The following is a 25364-nucleotide window of genomic DNA, read 5'->3' as shown; positions in this document are numbered from 1 at the left end:
AAGGACCCCAGCCTGGACCCAAATGGAGGCCCCGGGGCACTAACATGCCAGGCAGCTCCTTCCCCCACGCCCAGCATTTTCTACTAGATGCAAAGCTCTGACACAGCCTCAGTGTGTCACAGGGCATGCCTCCTCTCTGCCAGCCTGCCTCCCCGCCTTCCATCCCTCCCCGTTTCTGCCCAGGGGCCGAGAGGACCCTGGAAGGCAGTGTTAGCGTTCCGCTGACCCCAGACCATTTCCAGAATGTGCCTTTTCTGCCCTCTTAAGCATATAGTCCCACTCCTCAGTGCTTGGAGGGTGTATGTTCCAGTTCCCTTCAGGTACCAAGAGCAGCTTCAAGAAGTCAGGATGCCGGAGCGGTGCACTCGGGTTCTGGGAATGAGCAAGGGTGTGAGCACGAGTTCGTTTATTCGACTAGAAAACGGGGGCAGTGGCTTTTGCAGAACAAATGTTTTCTGCTTGGGTGTGTTTGCGTAGTAGCTGTATGCTGGTGAGAGAGGGGGCCTCGGGCACAGCACCAGGGGTGAGGACAGCCCCACGTGCTCCCCAACCTGGACTGACCCAATGCCACCTTCCTTTCTCTGCACACTCACACTTTCCTCAAGAGTACACGGGTCTGACCTCACCCGACTTCAGTATCAACACGCTTTCTTTTCCGTCATTGTTCCGAATGCAGTTTACTTCTCATCCCAACCTACGATGGCTGATGGCTATTTTAGACCTTTTGTCTTAGCAAGGGCCTGCCCCTTCGCCTACTTCTCTTGCCATCAGCAGTTGACATTCAAAGGGAAAATATTACCCATTAAGAGGGAACTCCTTCCATTTCTCAACCTCTACCCATAAAGTTGGGTGGGTTTTTTTTTTTTTCAATCTTTATTTTTGAGAGAGAGAGAGAGAGAGAGAGAGAGAGAGCGTGAGCAGGGGAGGAGCAGAGGGAGAGGGAAATACAGAATCTGAAGCAGGCTCCAGGCTCTGGGATGTCGACACAAAGAGTCCAACACAGGGCTCGAACCCGCGGACTGTGAGATCACAACCTCAGACGAAGTCGGACGCTTAACTGACTGAGCCACACAGGCGTCCCACCCCCCCCCCTTTTTTTTCTTTTTACCTCTCTCCATGCTTTGCTTCTTCCCCCCTGACCTGGAAGAGAAGGTGCTGACCCTTTTTCCTAAGAATTCATTCTTGTTCACTAGATTCCATCCCTTCTTTCCTTCAAGAACCTTGCTTTATAAAGATCACCTTTCCTATATGTTTTTTTTTCCTTCGTAGACTCCTCAGTGTATAATCATGCTCAAATGTTTTCCAACCCAAAGCAAAACCAAAACCAAAACAGAACAATCCTCCTTGACCCTGATGACCTATCAATTTCTCTAGCTTCCTTTCATCTTACAGCTAAGCTTAAGTTGCATTCACTGTCTCACGTCCATGAACTGCACACAGTGCTCCTGGGTTAGCTTTCCACATGCAAATCTCCACCGGAATTGCTTTTGCTGAGATTAATGGGGACGTCCAAATTTCCGCATCCAATGGAAACGTTTTATTTATTGTCATATTTGACGTATCTGGGGCATTTGATACTGTTGACCATGTATCCTTCTAGAAACTCTTTTAATTAGCTTTCAAAGTCTCTCTTTCTCTCTCTGTCTCTGTCTCTCTCTCCTATCTTTCAGAGAACACCTTCCATATGTTGCTGGGTTTTTTTTTAAAACGTTCATTTATTTTTGATATAGAGAGAGACAGAGCATGAATGGAGGAGGGTCAGAGAGAGAGGAAGACACAGTATCTAAAGCAGGCTCCAGGCTCTGAGCTGTCAGCACAGAGCCTGACGCAGGACTCGAACTCATGGACCGTGAGATCATGACCTGAGCCCAAGTAGGACGCTTAACCGACTGAGCCACCCAGGCCCCCCCTTTCCATATGTTTATTAAACAAACATTTGTCAAATGCTCACTATGGGCCAAGCATTCTTCTACAAGATGGGCAAAGCCCTTGTTTTCACAGAGCTTACTTTTGGTTGAGGGAAAGAGATGGCAAATAAAATAAGTAAACAAAATAGGAGATAGTGGTGAGTACAATGCAGAGAACTAAAGGGTGGAACTCTAAAGGAAAAGGATGAGGGTCAACTTTAGATGGAGAATCAGTAAAGCCTTCTATGAAGATCTAAAATTTAATCAGAGACTTGAAAGATAAGGAACCAGCCATGTAAAGATGAGGCGAAAAGAATTCTAGCAGAAGGAACAGCCAAGGCAAAGTCCAGAGCTGGGTCAAAGTCCATGTGTTTAAAGAACATGCAGACATATTCCTGCATAAAGCCCTGTGACCCAAGAGGATGAGGTGGCGAAGACATAGGAGAAGCAGGTAGCACCCGGAAAACAAGAGGAGAAAGGGTTTCAAAAAGAAGGGAGTTGTCCGTGAGAAGGATTGCTCAGAGACAGAATAAGATGAAATCAAGGGGGACCATTAGATCTGCCAACACGGACACCACAGCTGACATTCGCAAGTGCCATCGTGGGGACATGGTGGACACGGACGCGTCTTTGAAGGGGTGGAGGTGTGAGCGTGGGGTGAGAAAGGAGAACCCAGGACTATTTCAAAGAACATTCCCACAGGAAAAGCAGAGAGATTACAATCACATTTGATTGTCTTTCCCTCCAGCTAGAACGTGAGCTCCTTTCTAAACTGGATTTGTCTTCCCAGTATTGGGTAGAGGGTTGGAACTCAGGAAATTGTACAATGAATGAATGAATGAATGGACGAACTGAAACCAGAGACCTTGATTCTATCCCCAGGTCTATGCCTTCTAACCACACGAGCTCTCGCAAACTCATTTTCTTCCTACGTAAAGCGAGAGTAATAATTCTACCTTTGCCAAGATCACAGGGCTGTCTGGTGTTCAAATGAAGTTATTCGTTTGTGGTAGCTTTGTGGCGGCAGAAACAGCACTAGCCTTGCTGACAGGCAGATGCGAATTCAACTAATTACCAACTTGTGAACCTGGGCAAGGTAAGTCACCTGTCTGAGCCTCAGTTTCCTTAATGGGAGGTTGTATATAAACGTGTGGGGCTGTCATGAGAATAAGTTAGATGTTGGAGGTGAGAATGTCTGACTCATAACAGGGGTTCAATAAATGTTAGTTGAAGTGGAGGGGAGAGGAGGAGTTCATCAGCCTTGGTGGGGTCCCCCCGGGATGCCCGGTGCCTGGGGGAAAGCTGTAGTCCGAATGCTGCCGGGCAGCAAAGCCACAGAGCTCTGTCTCCTTTCCTTGTGCAGGACGACCCGTGCAGAACCGCTCTGGGTCTCCGTCCCAGCGTGGAGGAAGTAAGAAGAGAAACCGACATCGGTACAGTCCTTGTGCTTCCCCAAATATGCATCTCATGTATGTCTCAAAATAACTCTGTGCATCCAGAACGTAGCAGAGATGTGACATGACTTGCTCAAGGGCACATGGCCATCACGCGATGGCACAATCGGGTCTCGCTGCTCCATATCCTGAGGACTTTCCCTGCTTCCTCTCTGTTGAACACAACAGCCAGAGTTCAAGACCAGACGCGACTTGAGTGACTTAGGGCAGCTCTCTTAATCTGTTTCTGCCTCCGTTTCCCCCCTACTAGGGGGAAGGATTAAACAGGACAGTGTGGATAAAGTGCCTACTTCCGTGTCCTGTACATATTTAACTTCAGTAAATGTTGCCTATCGTTACAACTCTCAAGATGAGCCCCAAGGTCTGACTCCAGAGTCTACCCTTTTACCCTGTTCTCTGCTGCCTTTCAGGGACATGAGTCTGTTCCTGGGGATTTAGGATGAGGTTCTCCATCTCTGGTTAGGAGGTTCCTCTGTATAGTCCCAGGCCCCGGGTGGAGACGATGTCCACACCTTTGCTTGTCAAGCCTGACTACCCAAAGGACCACTGGAGTACCTGGTTACCGCCCACCATGCAAGTTGCAATATGAACAGGGGCATATCCAGAGACAGTGAAAAGGTGCACCTCAGGGGCCCCTGGGTAGTTCAGTTGGTTAAGTGTCCAACTTCAGTTGAGGTCATGATCTCGCGGTTTGTGAGTTCGAGCCCCATATCGGGCTCTCTCCTGTCAGCACAGAGCCCACTTCAGATCCTCTGTCTCCCTCTCTCTCTCTCTCTCTCTCTCTGCACCTCCCCCACTCACACTCTTTCTCTGTCTCTCTCAAAAATAAACATAAAAAGAAGTCTTTCTTTAAACTTACTAATTTTAAACTTTAAAAAAGTTCCAGGGGCGCCTGGGTGGTGCATTCAGTTAAGCCTCTGACTCTTGATCTCAGCTCAGGTCATGATCTCAGGGTTGGTGGGTTCAGACGCCAAGTCGGGCTCCACACTCATGGTGTGGAGCCTGCTTGGGATTCTGTCTCCCTTTCTCTCTGCTCTCCCTCACCCGTGCATGCTCTCTCTCTCTCTCAAAATAAACTTTAAAAAAAATTCCAAAAAGAGTTCAAAGAGTTCCCACATACTCTTCACCCAGCTTCCCCAAATGTTAGCATCTTACAGAAGTCCACTTATTAAAAGCAAATTGAGGGACTCCTGTGTGGCTCAGTCGGTTAAGCGACCGACTCGAGCTCAGGTCACGATCTTGCAGTTTGTGAGTTTGAGCCCCACTTTGGGCTCTGTGCTGACAGCTCAGAGCCTGGAGCCCACTATGAGTTCTATGTCTCCCTCTCTCTCTCTGCCCCTCCTCTGCTCGTGCTCTGTCTCTCTCTCTCAAAAATGAATAAACATTGGGGCAGTTGGGTGGCTCAGTTGGTTAAGCACCCGAGTTCGGTTCAGGTCATGATCTCACAGTTCGTGGGTTCGAGCCCCGCGTCGGGCTCTGGGCTGACAGCTCCAGAGCTCGGAGCCTGCTTTGGATTCTGTGTCTCCCTCTCTCTCTCCCCCTCTGCCACTCATGCTCTGTCCCTGTCTCTCAAAAATAAACATTAAAACATTTTTTTTAAATGAATAAACCTTAAAAAAATATTTTTTTAAGCCAAATCAAGATGTCCTTTTCCAATGCAAGATCCAACCCAGAATTTTCACGGCATTTATTTGTCGTGTCTCTTTTCTCTTCAATGTGTGATCGTGCCTTTGTCTTTAAATATCCTGGTGCCTTTCAAGAATCCTGGCCGATTATTTCTGCGGAATGTCTCTCAATTGGTATTTGATGTTTTCTCATGTTTAAGTTCAGATTGTGCGTTGCTGGCAAGAACACTGTGACATTGTGTCCTTTTTAGTGCAGTGTAAAAGGAGGCACTGGCTATCAACTACGCATCATAACCCGTGATGTTAACTCGGTTAACTTTGTTAAACTTGTATCTGCCACGTGTTTTCATCGCAAAGTCACTGCTCTTCCTGTTTCGACCAGTATGTATCTTACAGGTGGATACCTTGAGACTCTGCAAAAATCCTACTTCCCATCATGCTTTCTTCCACTAATTTTAGCATATGTTAATGATTTTCACCTGTAACAATTATTACTGTGGTGGTTGCCAAGTTGTGATTTTTGTTTCCATCATTCCTTCAACATTTATTTATTGGGATGCTACTGTACCAGAGTCATTTCTTAACCCCCATTTAATTATTTACTCAGTTATTTCTTTACATCGCTATGGGATCATATATATTTATTTTATTCTGTGGGTTACAGTCCATGACTGTTATTTATTTTGTTGCTCAGCGTAGCGTATTTGGCTAGAGAGACCCTTTACGTCGCCTGTTCCGTCCTTTTGACATGCTTCCACCATTCTTTGAGACTTCCTTGTGTTTTTAAAATTTGTTATTATTTTTAAAAATTCTATTAATGTTTATTTATTTTTGAGAGAGACAGACAGACAGACAGACAGCCAGAGCGTGAGCAGGGGAGGGGCAGAGAGAGAGAGGGAGACACAGAATCTGACGCAGGCTCCAGGCTCTGAGCTGTCGGCTCAGAGCCCGATGTGGGGCTTGAACTCACGAACTGTGAGATCGTGACTTGAGCTGAAGTCAGACACCTAACTGACTGTGCCACCCAGGCGCCCCAAGACTTCCTTGCTTTGGGCATCATGAGATGTCTGGGGCCCATCTTGTTCTTTCTCTGTTCTCAGCCTGAACTTTTTGAAGGACTACTGGACCCTATTTTGTAAAATTATATTAAGAAGCCTGATGTGGGTGCTAGATAGGTTCGTTGCGACTGGGGTGTTATTACTCCTAGGCCCTTTTGATGAATAGAACTAGGAAATATATGTATATATTATACACACACATCTGTATCTTTATCTATACTTACCTGTCTGTATATATATATTAAAAATCATGAGTTCATATTGATAACTCCAATTGTAATCTAAAATCACAGGGCTTTTTCTGGTCTTTCTCATTTTCTCATTTGTAACTCTCTTCTCCAACGGCAAGAAACATAGTGCTTTCCTCCATAATAAAGTTACTTGTTTGCTCGATCCTGTAATACACATAAACGCAGAATGCTAGCCCATAAATGGGAAGTACATCGCCATCAGCTAGAATCTGTCTTTAGCCTTTGACATCATTGTGTGAACCGGACTAACACCATCTTGGACGAACGTGTCACGACGACTGCTTTGTGACCTGAAGCTTTGAGTACACCCCCCACATCCACATTCTTTCCTTTTTGTCTAATCACACCCATAAGTACACCCTTGGGGCATAATATCCTTTACTCCGAAGACAGGATATTTCCTACCTGGTGGGTTACTGGCACGTATTCCCCAGTCTCTAGAGTTATAGGAGTACATCTTACGGAGCTGAGGTTGCAGACGTACGTGTCTTGGGTCTTATAGCCACTCAAGACACGCTTCTGTCCCTGAGTCCCCTTAAGAAACCATTTCTCAGGGCGCCTCGGTGGCTCAGTTGCTGGAGCGTCTGACTTGATTTCGGCTCAGGTCATGACCCCAGGGTCGTGGGTTTGAGGATTGAGCCCCAAGTCAGGCTCGGTGCTGGGCATAGGACCTGCTTGAGATTCTCTCTCTCTCCCTCTGCCCCCTCCCCCTGTGGCACTCTCTAAAATAGAAATAAATGAGGAAATAAACAAATACATAAATAAATACATAAATAAGCACGTTATCCTCAAGCTGGACGTGTCAGCAGGTACCTCCCGTTCATGCAGCAATCACATAGTGAAAGTAGATTTTTTTTTTCAAAGTTAAACTAGTTCTTTTCTTCCCCACTCCGTTTCATGTGGTATGACCTTCATTTTTAACGTAATTAAGTTTGTTACTGTGTGTATTTCATCTGGGATCCTTCCAAACCCTCCTCCAAACACACACATCCCGCTTATTTCTTTATTATTTACATATTTATTTCCTGGATATGTGAAACATGACCACATTTCTAAAATCGGAACTATGCAAAAAGTATACTCAGCCAAGGACAGTTCTTGCCATCCTTCCCACCCTCTCCCTGTCTCCCCTTTCTACAGCCTTCCCACCTACCCTCTGTAGCTAATCAGTCCCATTAGCTTGGGGTTCCCCGTTGCTGTATTTCTTCTTGCACAAATGCAGGTACGCGTGCATTTTCTTAGGTCCTTTTCTTTTTTACATGAGAAGCAGCGTCCTACAGATGAAAAGATAATTTTGGCTGCTGCTGGAACGGGTGCGGGAGTGGGGCTTGAGTGGATGTAAAGGGAACAGTTAGAGACCTGCCACCAAAAGAGAGCAGATGGGGCACTGAGGCAGCGGTGGTGTTAGAGGGAAAGGAGGAGGACAGGTTTGAGTGTTTGGAGGTGACGTGGTGATTTGGTAACTGATTACTCAGGGCTAGGGAGAGGGGCCCGGTCAGAGATGATGCATTGGTTTCCGGCTTTACTGATCGGACGGATGCTAGTGTCACTGGCTGAGACCTACCACGCTGTAAAAGGATCAGATTTGGGCAGAGGGTCCCCCCTCCTGGGTCCGGGTCTGGACATGTTGAGTCTGAAGTGGAAACAGAGTTGGCAGTTGAGACATAAAACACGGAGGGGAGCTGTGAAGAGAAATGTCTCAAGCCGCGTGAATTCTGCCCTGGTTTTCCGGACACGTAGGTCAGGAAGTAAGAGTGCGGCGGCGCAGGGAGAATGATCTGCACCCAGTTCTGGCAAGGGGGGTGGGTTCCTTACGCCACCAAACAAGGCCACAACCTTAGCTAGGTGTCCTACAGTTCAACTCCACTCTGGCACCGCTTACCCAGAGACATCAGCAGATCCACAGGCTGGGGCCCCCGTCGCACAAGACGGCTCCCCGCTTCGGACACCAGTATGGAGTCCAGCTTGTGATCTGTGCTTCTGACCAGCTGGCTGTAGGTCAGAGGCTTCCGCGAGCCCTCATTGGGTCCGATTAATTGGCTAGAGCGGCTCATAGAACTCAGGAAGCCCGTTTACCCCCTAGATTACCAGTTTGTTACAAAAGATGTTGAAGGATACGAATCAACGACCAGGTGGAGAGATAGGCAGGGCAAGGTCCCAAACAAAGAAGTTTTTATCCTGCCGTGGATGCGCTCTGGTTCACCAACATGGATGTTTTCCAAACTGTGTCCTTCGGCCTTTTAAGGCGGTTTCGTTAACATAGGTCTGATTGATTAAATCATGGGCCAGTGGCAATTGAACTTATTCTCCAGCCCGGTTCCCCTCCCCAGAGGTGGGGGATGGGGTGCAGGTAGGATTGACAGTTCCAGCCTCTAATCTCTGGATTGGTTCCTCTGGGAACCAGCCCTCACCTTAGCGGATCTAGGGGCTTTCCAAAAGTCACTCATCAACATAACAGATGATATCCCTCTCTCCCTCTTCACAGGAAACCCCAAGGGTGTTAAGAGCCCAGTGCCAGAAACGGGCACAGAAACGAAGACCAAGTGTGTATTTCTTATCGCAAACCAAAATATTACAGGAAGATGTGCCAGTCCTGTGCAGAAGAACAACCCCAAAAAGAAAACCTTGGGAGTCACTCAACTCTCTTCTTGCAGGAGGCTGGTCGCTCAGGGCAGCAGCCCACAGGAGGACTGTGCCTTCCCAGAGGGTGAGGTCAGAGGCACAGGGCAGTGCCTGCCCCTCTAGGTGGAGGTGGGATGGCAGAAGATTCAGGCTGCAGTTGTGCCTGATTTCAAATCACCCTAAAATGCTAATGATCCTGTATTTGAAGTAACTTCAACTAAACCGTATCCCCACCGCTCACAAGACCTACGTGGACCCTGGCTATTACAGAGCCCTTGCCTGAGGCATGGGGGTTGGGGGAGTCACAGGGGGGAGGGAACCAACCCTCTCAAGCAGATGGGCACAGCAGGGAGCGATGGAAAGGAGGCCCCTGGGATTCCTTAGGGAGAGTGTAGCGGGGGTCAGGTCAGTTGGAGGTGTAGATGCCAAAAGTCATCTTGTGTTTTCTTCCTCTCCGTTTTCAGGCCTGAAGGTAAGGAGGTAGAGAACATTCCAGAGCTCATTTCAAGGAGACAACCCTATTCATGGATAAGAAAATTTTTGAACAGTGTCTTGGGGCAGATGCTCAGATCATGAGGGGCTCTGAGCGTGGGTGTGGCGGGGAGAGCTTCCTGGTTGACCTACGTACAGCACCCACACCAGGAGGGAACAAGAGGATCGAAAGGGTGGCATGGGAGGTGAGAACGGACGTGTGCCTTGTGCTAGGTCCCTTGATATCTCCTACCCCAATCTCTGGTTAAAAAGTCAGAGAACAACAAAAATGCTTCAAGTAACTTGGTTTCCTATGAGAATCAATTAAAAGCCTGGGCTTTGAGGCTGGTCGGGCTTGGGTCTGATTAATTTGCTGGGAGTGGGGACAGTGAGGGTGAAACGAGGCCACAGTGCATGGAGTAGGAGGGCGGGTAGCGCAGGGAGGCCCCGGAGCCACACCCCCAGATGGAGAGCACACAGTATGGTACATGAGCAGGTTGTCTGCAGGAGGTTCTGGAAACTGGAGGAGGGCTTTTGACTGTTCCGGGCTGAGGAATTTAAGTGTAGGCTGATATCAGTCCAATCCTCAAGGGCACCCACTGGCGTCTGAATTACATATGTATATGATAATAATATTAATAGATTCCATTTTTTGAGCAATGTGGTAAGTGTGTTTCATATGTATTATCTCATTTGATTCTATTTTCAATGAGCATAATTTCTCAAAATTATTGTAAAAGGTAAGGATTATTACTGCTTCTACAAGGTTCATTCTTATTATATAATTTTTTTTTTTTACACTTCATGTTCAAACTAAGTAACTGTAGGATAGCGTTCCCTGAACCAGCGTTCCCTGGTTCCCTGAACCACACAACAAAGGAAGTTAAAGGAATCAAAAATAAACCGAAAAGGAAACAGGTGCAGGGTGCCTGGCAGCCTGACTCCTAAGCTTGCACTCTTGTCCACGATATGTTTCTCTCCCCTCCCTTCTCCCATCTACCCATCCACCTATTCTTCCATCCACGCATCCATCCATCCATCTGTCCATCACCCGTCTGTCCATCCATCTATCCATCCATCCACCCGTCCATCCATCCATCTTTCTGACTATATATCAACTTATGACATAATTCCTTTTTGAGTGGGAGGTTGGATTAGATAATCTAAAACGTTCCTTTCAGGTCTTCGGTTCTATGAGGTATATTTTATCTTAGACCATATTGTGATTATTTTTGGCATGGTGTTTATCTTCCTAATTAAGTTGCTTGGACTCATTTTAACATATGTTTCAGAGCTGGCATGGATCTAAGAGATAGTTCCGTCCAAGTTCCCCATTTTATGAGTGAGATGCAGTGACTCACTATAGCTCATCTGGCTTTGCCAGGATACCATTCTGCTTTGAATTATTTTGAACCCTGGATACGTGGCAAGTGCTGAATAAGGACAATGATCCAGATAGGCAATGAGCAAGAGGGAATGGCAGCCCGGAACTAGAACATCACCTGTCTTTACCTCCCTTGTCTGCCAAGGGTCACTGATGACAATGATGATGACGGTGGTGGTGATGAGGATGATGATGGCAATGACTCCTGCAATTCACTGGGCCCTTATATTAGAAGGGATTTGAGGAGTCATCCAATATACCTTCTTGTTTCCTGCCCACTTACGCCTGATTCATTTCTGAAAGATGCCTACCTTATTTAGAAAATGCTTGAGACATTTTCTAGTCTCTATTTGAGCCACCTCAAATAGATTTGAGCCATCATTCCCCTCTGTTATATATGTTTATTCTTTTTCTCCATTTTAAAAATGAATAACTATAGAACAACATATAGGTCACTGAACCACACAGCAAAAGGAAGTTGGAGGAAGCAAAAAGAAGTAAACTATATGATCATGGGCGACAAGACATTGGTGACAAATTGGAAGCTGGGTTTGGAGATAGAGAAGCTGGCTTCCCTGAGACACAAACACCGTATTCATGCCGATCCCTTTCTTTTCCAATTCCAGGAAACCTGGCGTGGGTGAAGTTGAATCACCTGGAGGGTGTGCCAAAGCCTAGTTGGTACTTTGGACTTTTACTTGCAGCAAGATCGCTCCCATTTCCTCTCGGAGCTGAGTTGGGTGAGCTCTTGGCTTCCATCCCTGCCTCCATTCGCTCCCTTTGAGAAGGAAGAAATAAGATGCCGAAGACCATACTATCATTTGTCGAGCAGCTACACTATGTTAAGCACTGAGTTTTACATATTTCATAGCACTCGTTCATCTCAGCAATGTTGAAAGGATGGTATTATTATCCCCACTTTACAGATAGGAGCAGCCCAGGGTTCCCTGATTGGTAAGTGATGGCTGTCCAATTGAGCCTGACCTATATACGCTCTATAGTCACTCACATGAAGAAAAGAGCATGGGTGCATTGTGGCCCCATTCCTCCTCAGGTTCTGAGATAGACATGATTTCTCCTGCCCGTCCCCTGGTCGCCACCTCCTCTAGTCTATGAGCTTCATGCTCTGACAGGATGATCCTCCTCTCCCTACACATGTGATCATGGATCAAGGAATGGAGTGCTTTACCTCACACACACATATTGCAGACTCTTAAATCCCACCTCCAGCTTTAACTCATAACATCGAGTAGGGCCTGCTCTCCACTCGTTCATCTGCTCTTTCTTCCGTGGAATTAACACCCACTTTTGCACACCTGTGCAACGTCAGGGTGCTGGGTGGCCTCTTCCAGACCATACTTCCCACTATGGAGGGAAGCACCTACGAGGCGACTGGGCCCATCCCGGGTAGCACACAGCCCTTCCACATCGGGTCGGAGTACAGGGCGCCCAGGGACGCACGTGAGTGGTGATTCAGAGGAGCAGCTGTCGACACACTTAAGGCACCTGTCCCACTGTGCCAGGCGGAGGCGAAGCCAGCTCCTGTATTTGGCAGATAGCTCATTCCCAGTAGCAGTAAGATCGCAGCAGGGTATGGCAGAGTTACGGGGCCAAGCGGAAGGAGAACTGTCACATGGGTTTTTAAAATCAAACGAGTGGCCTTTACAAACGTCCATCCGAAATCTTCCAAAAAGGGATAGAGGGGTAACAACAGCAGTGACCCCACTCTTACCTCCAGCTCAAGCTCGATGAAGACCAATCCCATATGGACGTCAGAGGGTAGATAAAATTCCTCAGGTGGCTCTAGGGCCAACTTCAGGATGGCCGATGTCCCTAGATGGGTTCCTTTGCCCCTCTTCAAAATGAGGACAGATGGGTTTGGGTTTTTTATCTTAATACTTGGATCCCAAAGACCGTCCTAAGAGCAAGACGTGCCCTTGGAAGGGCGAGGACACGGGGAAGCCAGGAGGGAGTTGCGGGGAAAATGGGCAGGTCACTAGATAAGGGTTCAGGGAGGGAAGGCAAGCTGTGTGTAACCATGTTTTGTTCGAGAGACCTCGCCCCTACCAGGGGTGAGGATGTAAGAGGAGGTACTCCTGACCCACCTGTGTTGATCATCCTTGTGTTGATACGAAGGCCTCAGTTTCCTACCAAGTCTTACTTTATAGGTAGCACCATGTGTCCCTATTAATTAGGAAAATTGAAAAAAATTAAGTGGTCATTCCCAGGTTGTCTTGAAATACACGTATGAGGCAGCTCAACCAAATACAGCATGTCAAACCAGTCCTCCAGGAAGGGCCCTCGCTCTTCAGAAGAGTCTGTAATAACGTATGGCTTGGCCAGCGGTGGGAGTCCCTATCAGCTCCAACAGACCAGGTCTTTACCAGGGCCAGGAAGGCACCAACGTTTTGGGTGTGTGCATGAGAGTATATACAGAAACTGTCACACCCACGTCCCACATACCATGACAGGGTGGAGCCATTTGTTGTCCTCACCTTAATCTTTTCATCATTTTTAGAAATACCATGCTTTGACAGTGCTGGGTCCCTAAGGACACAGTCCAGAAATTCTCAGCAGACCTCAAGGGTACCTTTCCAACAACAGTTCCCTTTATCCGCTCCTCACATCTGGGGATCCTAGACTCCAACTACAGCCACGAATAATATTTATTTCCTTAGGGGAAGCAGGGGTCATGTCTAGCTGTGTCTAATTTCCAAGCCTGTATCCACAAGCCTACGACGCCTACTCATAGTACCTTCTTTTGGCATTTTCTCAAGCTGTACAAAGCAGTCAGGGAATTTGGATTAATAAATGAGTGACTATATTGCTACTTTCCGAAGACACAGTAGAAAAAACAGCACTCAATATGGTCTTGAACAACATTTAATCTCTCTAGGCTTTGGGGTTGAGCCTCTGATGGTGACTCCTGATCCACAGGGTGCTGTGTAGACGTACAGAAGCACTGCTTCAGGGAGGCAGCGTGCAGCATGGAATGAGGAGCCAGGGTCCCGGCTCTGTCGCTGAATGGCAGAGTGACCGCAGATGACTCCCTTCCCTTCCCCAACAGCGTGGGTCACAAGAGTCTTGTCTCTAAGATTCCTCCCAGCTCTGATATTCTGTGAGTGACTAGCAGAGAATGTATGGTGTTGCCTTCCCATAGAAACTGAAAAAAAATCTATGTGCAGTAGCATAGGTAAGGCCTCAAACAGTTCTTTGGTATTTATAAAGTCTCTGGGCTCAGACTCCCATCTCACTGTTGGCCCGGCCCTGGGGTCAGTCACATGCAGGCTGAGAGTGGGAGCGGAAGAATAGGAATGTCCCCGGCAGGGGCCACCGCACGGTTTATTATTATAAATGCATCAAGCCCGTGGACAGGGGTCCTTCCCAGTGGCCGTGTGCTGTGCGGTCACCCATCTTGCCTTCACAGGCCAACAAGAGCACTTCTGTTCTCAGTCAATGGACAGTTTTAGCTACAGGGACGCGCCCTAACCTTGGGACCGGGGTGTCCAGAAGTCCAGAACCAAGGGACGAGCCAGTCCCCTTCCACGCAGGGATTCTGGGGGACCCACATTTCACATGACACTGCATTTGCCTAATGTCCCCAGCACATCCATTGTCTCAGCTGACCTTTTATTCCTCAGACTCAGCCCCCCCCCCCCCACCTTCTCCCCTTAGTTCTGGCTGGGCTGAACCCTACCCGGTGGAAGAAAATCTCCAACACAAGCAGAACTCTGAGCAATGACTCCTTGTGTCATATAAATAGCTTCAATGATATATACAGCCTATAGTACATGGACACACACACACACACACACACACACACCGTCTTGTGGAAATCATCTTCAGGATGATTTGGGCAGGCACTCAGTGACACAACCGCTCTGAATACAAACACGCGCGTCCGCTGGAATCCAGTCTCTTCCACCCCTTGGCCTCAGAGAGAGGTGCGCGCTGGAGAGAAGCCCACTTTGTCCGAGCCCCGGGCTGTTGGGTGGGAGAGGACCTGAGCCTCCTGTATGGCAGAGGGTGAGACGGGGACGGCGGGGCCATGCTGGTGGCCAGCGACTACTCCTTCAACAGTCCCAGCTTCCTCAGGGCCTCCCTTCGGTGCTCATCCGGGACTCCTTTTGGGGAGATCTTGACACTGACACAGGGGGGTCGAGGCAGCTTGTCACGGCTCTGTCCTTGGAAGGACAGGCGCTTGGTGCTCTGCTCCTGCTCCAGGTCAGCCAATTTGCCCACCTGGATCCCGGCGAAGTCCTTCCCCGTGCCCAGGGAGGCAGGCCGGGGCCTTGAGTTACGCAAGACGCTGGGAGACACCTTGTCCAAGAAGGAGCCCTTACCCAGAGAGGTGCTGGTTTGGGGACTGGGGTCTTTCTCGGCCGAGAGGTAGCTGCTCAGCCCCACACCCGAACGCTCCAGAGTGTTGGACTTGAAGCTCATCTGTCTCAGGCCAGGGACGTTGCTCTCCCGGAGAGTGAGCCCCGAGTCCGCCTTTGCCCGAGCCAGAGGACCACCTGCCCCAGGGGCTTTGGGGATAGGAATCGGCATGGATTTGGCAGCTGGAACCTTGCCTGCAGTGGGCTCCTGGGCAGGAATCAACCCCTTGTCCGGAGAAGAACCCTGAGCTGGAGTCGGAGCCGGAGGCTTCGCTGGAGAAGGTCCCCGAGTGGGAGCGGGAGCCGGAGCCTTCCCTCCGGCAGGCGCAGCGGCTGTGCCCTGAGCAGGCCGCGTCGGCTGAGCCGGGGCCGGGGCTGGAGCCTGGAAGGAGGCCTGGGCATGGGTCTCCTTGAATCGGGTGGAGCTGGTGCGTTTACTTAAGTGGGGGCCAGGTTCATCCTGGTCCTGGGGGAGCCCCAGCTTCTCCAGGGCCTCCCGGCGCGCTTTCTTCTGCTCCTGCAGCGAGGAGGAGGCCAGGCCGGAGTCTCCCGCGGTGGCCTCGGAGTGGCGAGACAACCAGTGGTGGGGCTCACTGTGCAAACTGCTTCGGCTGCTCTTGAGAACGATATTGGGTGGCAGCTTCCGGGGCTTGGGAGCTGTGAAGGGCGCTGGCCGGGCACTGGGGTCCCCCCCTGACGGGATGGGAGCATCTCTGGCTCTCGCGCTCTGAGATGACGTGGCGGGAGGAGGCTGAGGCTGCCCCGGTCCCCCTGTTGAGCCCTCCTCACTGGCTTTTTGGGACATGGCCGCTGAAGGAGTCTCCTTCCTCTCCTGGGGGCTGAGTGACGAATGGAGCCGGGGTGTATGGCTCTGCAGCCCTGGCCTGGGGACGCCCAGGCCGCCTTCCCCACGCTGCTCTGGCTGGCTGTCCTGAAAGGCCTCTGGTGGGGGGATGGGTACCGTGTCCAACCCAAGGGCAGGCGTCAGGGGGCCGGCCGGAGCCTGGCTGGGCTCACCGCTTTGGCCGGCCTGCTCTCTCTTGGGCTCTGGGACAAGCCCCTCAGGTTCCCCCGGGATGTGGCTATTCGTCCAAGTGGTGCTTTCCCCGGGGTTCCGCTTCCTGCCGATGTGGATATTTCTGGGGAGGCTATGGGAGCCAGACCTGAGGCCCAGGCCTTCGGGTTCAGGCAGATGGGGTGAACTGGACTGAGTCCCTGTCCTTGGCTCCGGTCCTTGTGGGACGATCTTCTCCCCTGGATATCCTGTGAGGGCCCAGGAGAACGGGCAAAGAAGAGTGGACAGAGGTGAGAACCCTGCTGCCCGGGGCAAAGCTAATACCTCCCGAACTCTGGTCTCCACTTAGCAGTGGGTTTTGTTTTGGGTTGATTCTTTGCTCTTAAAGGAGCCGCCCTGTTGCATGGCTATCATTCACACTGACAGATCGATCTGAGCAGGTTCCCTTCAACCTAGGATTACTTTTTCACAATGGTTGGGGAAAGAGCAGCCTCCTATAACTCCAGGTCCTTGACTCGGGCTCCTTCTAAGCTTCTACAGAAGCACCAGGGTGGGGGAGAGATTCCCTCTAGCTATCTCGGGGCTCCCAAGCAACTCAGTCCATGAACAGCAGATTTGCTCTTGATTTGACCAGACTTCCGCCTTCCTCCACCTTCACTTTCTATAAACACGTGAATGGCTCTGGAATGGCCACAGCCATCCCCACACGAGTGAGCGACATGGGCTCTTTCCTTCCAGCAGGTGCATTAGGCCCACGGACCAGGGAATCAGTCTCAGGGAGCAGTGAAGCCTTTGTCCCCAGTTACACCTCTATCTCCATGGAGGTTCTAACACACTGTCAGTAAATATTTGCTAAACGAATAAATCAATGATTGCAATCCTGATAGCAGTGGGGCTGTCTTCAGGAGTAAAGTGCCCCCCTCACTCTGGGACATATGGCCCCACCCTCATGGCCACACTCATGTGCCATCCTGTCCCCCTTCTACTGAGCCTCAACACCACTGGCTTTCCACCCCCTCTCACAAGAGCCTCGAGGTGCCACCCACTGAAGTTCAGGGGGCCCTTCCCCCTTATCTCTTGCAGCCTCATCCTCCTGGAGCATCCAGATTAGCTCTCCAGACTCACTTCGTGTCCCCAGAGCAACCATCCACCCTTCTCTGAACCCCTCCCATGAACCTCTGCGGTCATGTCTTTTCAGCATTTCTGCGAGAGAACGGGAGCTAGTCAAACCCTTTTCCCTCCCAGGCCTCTGAGACTTCAGAGAAAGACAGAGGACGCCGGCTTGTCCGCAGTCTCTCCTCTGCAGGACATGGCTTATTTCTAGCCAGGGGCGTGGAGAGGAGTGCTGTCGTTCCTTCTGCCTATGACCTTCAGAGGAGAGGGCAAACAGGGTGCAAAGCAGCCACAAGAATGTCCTGGCTTTCTGGGTTTGTTAGCGGTGCCACCCCAGATGGTCTCTCTTACCCTGAGGGGCAGGCTGGGTGACAGGCAGGGCTCGGGGGCCGCGGGGAGCTGTGTCCTGTTCAGACTCGTCAGTGGACAGTCCGCTGTCAGCCTCAGTGTCCAGTGAGCCGATGGTCTCCTCCAGGAAGAGCAGACACTCCTTCTCTTCTGCGGACAGGAAGTCGTAGCTGCCGTCACTCTGGAATGAGGCGTGGAGGACAGAGAGAGAGGGAGAGAGGGAGCTGTGAGAGGGAGCTCCGCAGAAACTGGTGGGGCTGAGAACCACCCTGTGTCTGGAAGGAATGCTGAAGGGCTGGAAACCTTTCCAGGAGGCGACTCCGCAAGTTTGCGGGAGTTGTCTGTCTCCTGAGAAACTGCGAGCACCGGACAGGGAGGAGACTGGCGGCTGTGGGCCCACCAGCGCCCAGTGCTGGGCAGGCAGATGGCAGCTGGCCTTTTCCACCCAGTCCTGGGTGGGACGCTTAGGGGAACAGATCAGAAGCAGTCCCGGGTTCTGATTCTAGTTCCTGTGTGTGACCGGCACAAGCATATCCCTCTACGTGTCTCCGATTTAGCTCTGAGTTACATGGGTAACATAATGACTTGACCTTAAACTTCAATGGTATTAACTTGTCAGAGTACTTTTGCACACTTGATCTGGTATGTCAAGGACAGTATAAGGACAAACAAGAAACACAGCCAGCCACTGGCTATCAGGCCAGGGGCAACAGTGGTATGAGTAGCCACAGATAAATTTACCAAATAATTTACACTTGACTTTGAAATGCATTCCATACAGGATTTTTTTTTTCCTTTGTGTATTTACTTTCTTGATGGCATTTGGCTCTGGCTAACATTCAAATAAGTCTGCATTTCTTAAGCAAATATTAACTAGAGGTGGGTAGGGTGGAGAAACCGGACGGGTATGGGAGGAGGGGAAAGGAACTTAGTGTGAAATATCAAGTAGATATTAAAGTAAATAACCGTCATGATGAAAAAGCACATAGGGGTATTTGGGGAAAAGTGTTACGGCCCTTTAAAATGGTTGCTGCCCACGGTCAGCAAGTCCAGGAAGATCCATAGGATAGTTGCTCTCTAAAGTTGAAGGTTGAAGGGAAAACCAAAAGGGCAAATGGAAATGTAAGAAATTTGGCCTGAGTTTCCTCCTGGCATCTATCTCATCCCTCTTCCTAATATTTAAGATACTTCAGAGTTATATATTCTCCAGACCCACTCAGATGGCCAGGAAAGATTTGAGACAGCTCTAAAGATACCCTAGGAGATGGTTGTTGGAATAACCCCACCAGTTCCCCTGACTCCTTAAAGGGCCATCTGGCAGGCCGACCTGTCAAAGGAAGCTACAAATGTAGCCCGTGGAAGCCCTGAAGCCGATTCCAGGGGTTCCCTGAACAAAATCTTCTTTACGGCCCTCTTCTTCCCAAAATAGCTTTGCCAAAGATAAACCAACTCTGAATTTCTCCTTTGTGGAGGATTCACCTTGCAGATCTTTAATCCGTGCCACACTCTGTGTCCAGTAGTATGTAACTGCTCGTATTGGCCTCAGCCTAACAGAAACAGAAAGATGTCTCTGTGGTCCCACCATCTCAGGTCAACAAGAAATTATATACGGACTGCCCACGCTTTGGATTGTGTGTGTATGTGTGTGTGTGTGTGTGTGTGTGTGTGTGTGTGTGTGTGCTGCTTTCTCTACTCCATTTTTACATATCAAAACTCACTGGCTATATTAAAAGTCCTTGACATTTGGTAGAGATCTTCAGCATCCTTAAATTTTCAAGTACCTCTGTAGGATATAGAGCAATAAAGTATAAATTCTCAAGGGTTATTAGGTTATTAGGTATACAATGAACACCAACAGTAAAGGAATGTTTCCATTTGGATGTAGGGCAGATGTACTCTTTCGCACCAGCCTTACAACAACCTTGACTTAAATTCATCCCCAGAAAAATTACAATTTGTTACCTGCCACTCACAAACAGTTAGACACGATGACTTTGGGCGATTCTGAATCGATGCTCCTGGATAAGGCTATTTCTTTTCTACTTAGAGGCGTGTGCTGAGTGTTTTGTGTTTCACACGCATCTCGTTCACTCCCCCCACCCCCCGGAGGACTCGGTGTTTACCTTATATCCCACCTTAAAACGGAGGAGACTGAAGGTTACAGAAATTCAATAATTTGCCCAAGGCCATAGAGCTTATAGATCGAGAACTCAGACCGGCTTGGCTCCAGAACCCAGGCTCCTAATTACTCTGTCCTCTGTGATCTTGGTAAAAGATTGAAGGCACCCTGCTGGCTGGCTGCAGGGAGGCTTCAGGAATGTGAGTGCTATGGTGATCTACCCTCTGCTTTCCACCAGGACCTCAGATCACTGGCCCTCGCTCTCACCTCAACTTAGCCCCCCACCCCCCGTGAATGAAAGCTGGGAGCAAGTCTCATCTCATTGCGCTTTGGGACTGTCCCACCCTTTCTCTCGAGAACCTGGGTGCCTCAAAGGCAGAAATACCAACCGGTGTGATTCACTCTCTGACAAGGAAGATGAAAGCGAAGGAGCAGCCAGGCGGGCGGTGGGCAGGGCGGGGCAGGGCGGGGCGGGCGTGCAGACAGAAGCAGGGGGGGCGGGCTGCAAGGCGGAGAGTAGGAGAGTACGTACAGATCCAGAGCGGGTGGACACGGTGCTCATGATGCTGTCGCAGCTGCCGATGCGGGTCACGGGTTCCGAGCCAGGCCCCGCTGGCCACAGCTCGCTCCTGGGCATCGCCTGAAGCAAGGTGCAGGGGCGGTGAGAGGGGCTCCCAGAGGGGAAGTGAAGGGAAGTGAAGAATGTCCCAAGCCGGCCTGAAAAGACAAGAATCAAAGCCACGTGTGAGCCGGGCCAGGCTCTGCCCAGGCCCCCGGGGCGCGGCGGCAGGGACACCAAGCAAGCAGAGAGCTGGAAGGGCCCGTGCACGGCGGTTCCCCACACCTCCCCGCCTGCGTGGAAGGACGCAGAAGCGGGCTCACACACATGCAGGAGGACGGGCTCAGCAGGTGCAGAAGCAGTCTAGTCAGAGAGGGAACTCCACACTTGTCTTAGCTGCTTTTTTTCTCTGCGTCGGGGGAGCTTAGGCTACATTTCCAGGACCACAAGCAATAAATAGGAAGGGGTTCATAACGTGGGTTCTGGAGGAAGTCAGATCTGGATTCAAATCCCGCTTGCATTTACAGTTATGTGACTTGAGGCAAATTACTCTTTGACTCGGTTTTTCTCATTAGGTAGGGTTAACGCAAGGATTACATGAGAACAGTTTGCACAGCTTAGTTGGAAGTAAATGCTCGATGAATAAAGGACTAACTGCTACTGTTCTTGTCATAAGAAAAAGACAAGGTCCTTCGAGGATCAAAGTAAACTGACGTAAGGGAACAAGAGTTTAGAAAAGAAGGGTTTGGGTTACGTGGGGGAGAAGGAACGGGGCCCTCAACGACACCAACCGCATAGGGTTGTCACGGACATATACTGAGATACTTCACATAAAACACTGTGCAGTAACTGTTAGCTGCTGTCATAGCCAATATCATCAACAGCCCTGCCACCAGGGCCACCATCATCTCCCTGGTCTGGGAGCCTCTTATGTAACTCACACAGGTTGATACAAACCCAGTTTCCCTCTTGTGTACCACCCACTCTGAGGCTGCACTTATTTCCAGCAAGGTTGCCTAATCTTTGTCAAATAAACGAGAGAAATGGCCTGTGTAGCTTCCTCCCAATTCCAACTTGTAGGGAAAAAGAGTTTCAAATTCACTCTGCCAATAGTAAGAGCAAAGGAAGGCGGTACCATTTTCCTTCTGAAAATCGCAAAGTCTGGAAAGGCCAGATGGGGCTCTCCTATGTTGAAATAAAATTCTGGAAAAATTAAGTTTAAAAGCCAGTTCCAAGGTCAGATAGGGAGTTTGGAGAGAGCTAGGATTAGAATCTATATTTTTCCTGTGACACCATTTTATATTTTCTATCACCTTTCCTACTCCCCACCCCTCTCCCCCTTTACTAAGTAAAATGTCATAGAAAAAAATGTGTTCAATTGGAGATCTTGGGATCTGGGGTTTGGATTCCAGGGAGGTTGTCTCTTTGGCCTCTACCCATAACTTCTTCCACTGCCAAGTCAGGTTTGGGCTGTGCTGGGTGAGTCAGCCGTCAATGCTGTAGAGCTGACCAGCACAAGGCCGATTTGGGGGGAAGGTCTGCAAATGGGACAGGTAGGGAGGGGCAGGACAACGGGGAAAGAAGAGGAAAAAATCCCAATGAGCCAGACACATGGAGTTCATAAGGGTCCAGAGCCTCTCAGGAGATAGGGACAGGACCACAGGGGACAGACACACCAAAGGAGCCCAGTGATAAATCAGCATTGGGTAAGATAGCTCTTCAGTCTTCTTCGTGACGTTTCTTTCCCAATACCCAGAACCCCAAAGACAGAAACATGAGGAGTCACGTGGATGAAGTTCAGTCTCCTCAGCTATCCATTCCATTCATGACAGCTTAGATTCAGAGGATACTAACTCATCCCTAACATTCTGTAGGGCTGAGGCCATTATAGCAAAAGAGATCCATTTCTCATAAGCTTAGGCACACAGAAGGCACTCGAAAAATGCTGGATGAATAAACTTGCCATCTGTTCTAGCATCTGTTGAGTTAAGCTGTTGGAAGACCACTTTTTTTGTTGTTGTTTTTGCTCTATTATTACAGACTCTTTCTTAAGTAGTTTATTTCCCTGAGAATATACGACTCAGTGGAATTTGGGCAATGCCTTCAGCTAAACTAACATTCATGAGCCCCTAACAGGGATGGGGCAAGCAACACTTTATAAGACAAAGGCATTGCTTCCAAGCAGTCAGTGTAAATCCAAGGGTCTAGGTTTGGGCTCCAGTTTTATCAACATTGGAGCAATAAATATTAGTACTGTATTAATCACTGTAGTTAATATAATGTTGTGAACGGGTGACCAGATGATGCCTCTGCCTTTCAAAGACAATTACCACCCTGTTCTTCCAAGTACTCTTCAGACTTTATGATGGATTGCTAGCCTCTCCTTCCTCCCAGGGCAACCCATCACACTTTCATTTTGGAACTAAGGATAGCCTACAGTAGCTGGGAGGGAGAGAAACAATATGAATGGCACTGCTTCAAAAACAAAACAAAACAAAAACATGGTCTAGCTTACACTTTCAGATATGCCTATTAGATCTTCCAAATAGCCCGATAACTTAGGCAACATGCGGTATTTTCTTCTTTGACAGATGACAAATCTGGGTCTCTTTCTACTGGTGTCTCCTAAGGGAAGTAGCGAATGACCTACAACTGCATATACAGGGCAGCCTGTGGATCCCGGTCCCTCCAGAAGGCATCTCGGAGATGGCAAGAGGGCCACGTTGTACCTGAAGAAGGGCCATTGGCTTCCCCTGACTAAACACTAAAAGCCCTAAGATCACCTTTCTCCTTTTACTTCACACCTGAAACCCTCTAAATTATCTGGTTCAGCTTTGTGCTTCCAGGCAAGCTTTTTTGGCCCAACAACAGATGTTTCCAGAGTAAACAAACGCCACCAAATGCCCCTGGAGATCGTGGCATCGGGCACTGCGTAATCACCGCAGAGGTGAATCTGAGCCTGAAACCAAAGTCGGATGAGTGCTTGCATCCCGGCTCCGCACCTAGTTTTCTGATCCAAACAACATAGACTGTAAGAGTCTTCTCTTCTTCTCCCCCTTCCACTCTCTCTCTCAGCACTCTGGCCTGACCTGGATGCTGCATTTTTATCCACCAACTTTACAACCTTGAAACTTGGGGGCTCTTTCAGGGCAGCCATCGAAACTTGAGGTATTTCGACCTGATAAGAAGCCTGAGAAACAAGCAAAACACTCAGGGTGAGAGTTTGGTATCTTTTGACCCTTGACCTCTTTGGGGGATCTGAGAGGAGGAGGAAATGGGTGAAGGACATATGCACAGCCTATAGTCAGGGCCACTCAGGCAAAAGCGTGTTAAATATTAACTGCTCCACTGAAACCGGCCAAGTCTTGGAGGAGAGTAAATAAATAGCATTTGGAGTTCTGGCATGGGGCAGGGGCCGGGCTCCAGCCCCATTCCTGTTTGGCTTCTCTGTACCTTCTAAACAGACGCAAGGCCCCCTTGTCACCCTCCTCCCGTGAGCCCAGCTCCGTATCCTCCAAGAGCTCAACCTCTCTCCCCACTGGTCAAAGAGATTTCCTATTTCTTTTTTTTTTTTTAATTTTTTTTTAACGTTTATTTATTTTTGAGAGAGGGAGAGCATGAGTGGGGGGAGGGGGCAGAGAAAGAGGGAGACACAGAATCGGAAGCAGGCTCAGAGCCCGTCGCGGGGCTCGAACTCACAGACTGTGAGATCATGACCTGAGCCGAAGTCGGACGCTTAACCGACGGAGCCACCCAGGCGCCCCAAGATTACCTATTTCTTTCAGAACAAGTATCTCTCCTTTTTGCCGACTATCCAGAAATATGCCTCGGGCTGAGGAACATCCTAAGAAAAACACCAGGAAGGACTAAAAGCTGCCCTGTGTGTACGTCCTTCTCCGTGAGCACATGGGCAAGTTTCCGAGTGTGTTTAGTCAACGTTAGAATCTCCTATTTCACAGATGGGTTTCAGGAAAAGGTGGGACGAAATATCTTCTGCACAGAAGAGCTCTGTCTGACACTTACAGGCTATCTTGTCACCGACAAGTTCACCATCTGCGGCAGCCCTCGGTCAATGAGTTTGGGGGGCTGGTCCTGCGGTGTGGGCTAAGCTGAAACCAAGCGCCAGTTGCCAGGACTGGAAACCCAGTATATTTACTCAGGGCTTGTATGTGCCAGGCCCTGGGAGCCTGGTGCTGGGGTCTCCCCACTTTGCTCTTTCCTGCAGCAAGAGGAAAAGAGGCAAAGTTAGGGACCAGGACATTAGCCCCCTCCCCTCCCCGAGGTGGATAAAGCTACTCTGAACTGACCTCTACAGGTGAGCCTGCCACACAGACTGTCACCTGAAGGAGGACCACCGTAGGGGTCTGGCTCTTCTTTGTGGACTCAGCCACACTACTCTGGCCTGAGCCCCCTGGAGAACTCCCGCCCGACTCGAGGTACTACTGTGAAATATTATTAATGTGGGTGAGGCCCCGGCACAGCGGGTGAGGAGCTTTGTGTTTGTCAGTCTCTGTGTCTAATAGCAGGCAAAGTCGGAAAATTGAGTCGAATCCAAAGAGACTCCGTTCTGCAACCAGGTTATTCATGGGTTTTCCAAAGGCGAACTGGTAGTCCGAGGTGGAGTTTTCCCAGCCTCACATCCCCTTACACACAGCCGAGCGCAGCTCACACCTTTACACACGTCCACAGAGAGGTCCATTGCCACGCTACCATAATTGCACACACACACACAGCACCCTTGATTGAACTATAGACATTGAGTTGATAGAACCATGGGCAAATTTCCTGTTATAAACGCAACGGAGAAACCATGGCACTCTTCTCCCCTGGGTGATCCCCCATTTTGACTCCCTGTGCTCCCAACTATTCCTTTCCAAAATCACAGCTCAATTTCAGTTGGTCAGAGATGGAAATCTGCAAAACAAACCCATTTTATTTCCTTGTCGTCTGCAAAATATGCTTATCCAACCTAAACAGGCAGATGGAAACAAACAAACAAAAAAATGCATCCGAGCCCGGGTCTCTCACGAAAACAGTCCCATCTGCAGAAGCTACCAGC

At 49.4% G+C, this 25364-nt stretch overlaps 1 protein-coding gene across 5 annotated transcripts in view; it reads right to left on the bottom strand.

The window, feature by feature from the left end:
• Nucleotides 1–9896: 9896 nt before the first annotated feature.
• Nucleotides 9897–25364, bottom strand: part of LOC125925344 (ubiquitin thioesterase OTU1) — a 34726-nt gene continuing 19258 nt past the window's right edge. For all 5 annotated transcript variants that reach the window (XM_049634259.1, XM_049634260.1, XM_049634264.1 and 2 more), the window contains 3 exons: nucleotides 20279–20463; nucleotides 17631–17808; nucleotides 9897–16414 (listed from right to left, as the gene is read on the bottom strand). In XM_049634259.1, coding sequence (XP_049490216.1) covers nucleotides 14838–16414; nucleotides 17631–17808; nucleotides 20279–20463 — 1940 coding nt within the window. In that variant the 3' untranslated portion in view covers nucleotides 9897–14837. The remainder of the gene's footprint in view (nucleotides 16415–17630; nucleotides 17809–20278; nucleotides 20464–25364) is intronic.

This window comes from Panthera uncia, chromosome F1 (assembly GCF_023721935.1).
Source record: "Panthera uncia isolate 11264 chromosome F1, Puncia_PCG_1.0, whole genome shotgun sequence".
NCBI classification, from domain to species: domain Eukaryota; kingdom Metazoa; phylum Chordata; class Mammalia; order Carnivora; family Felidae; genus Panthera; species Panthera uncia.
The sequence above is the reverse complement of the archived record's forward strand: the minus strand, read 5'-3'. Positions and strand labels throughout refer to the sequence as shown.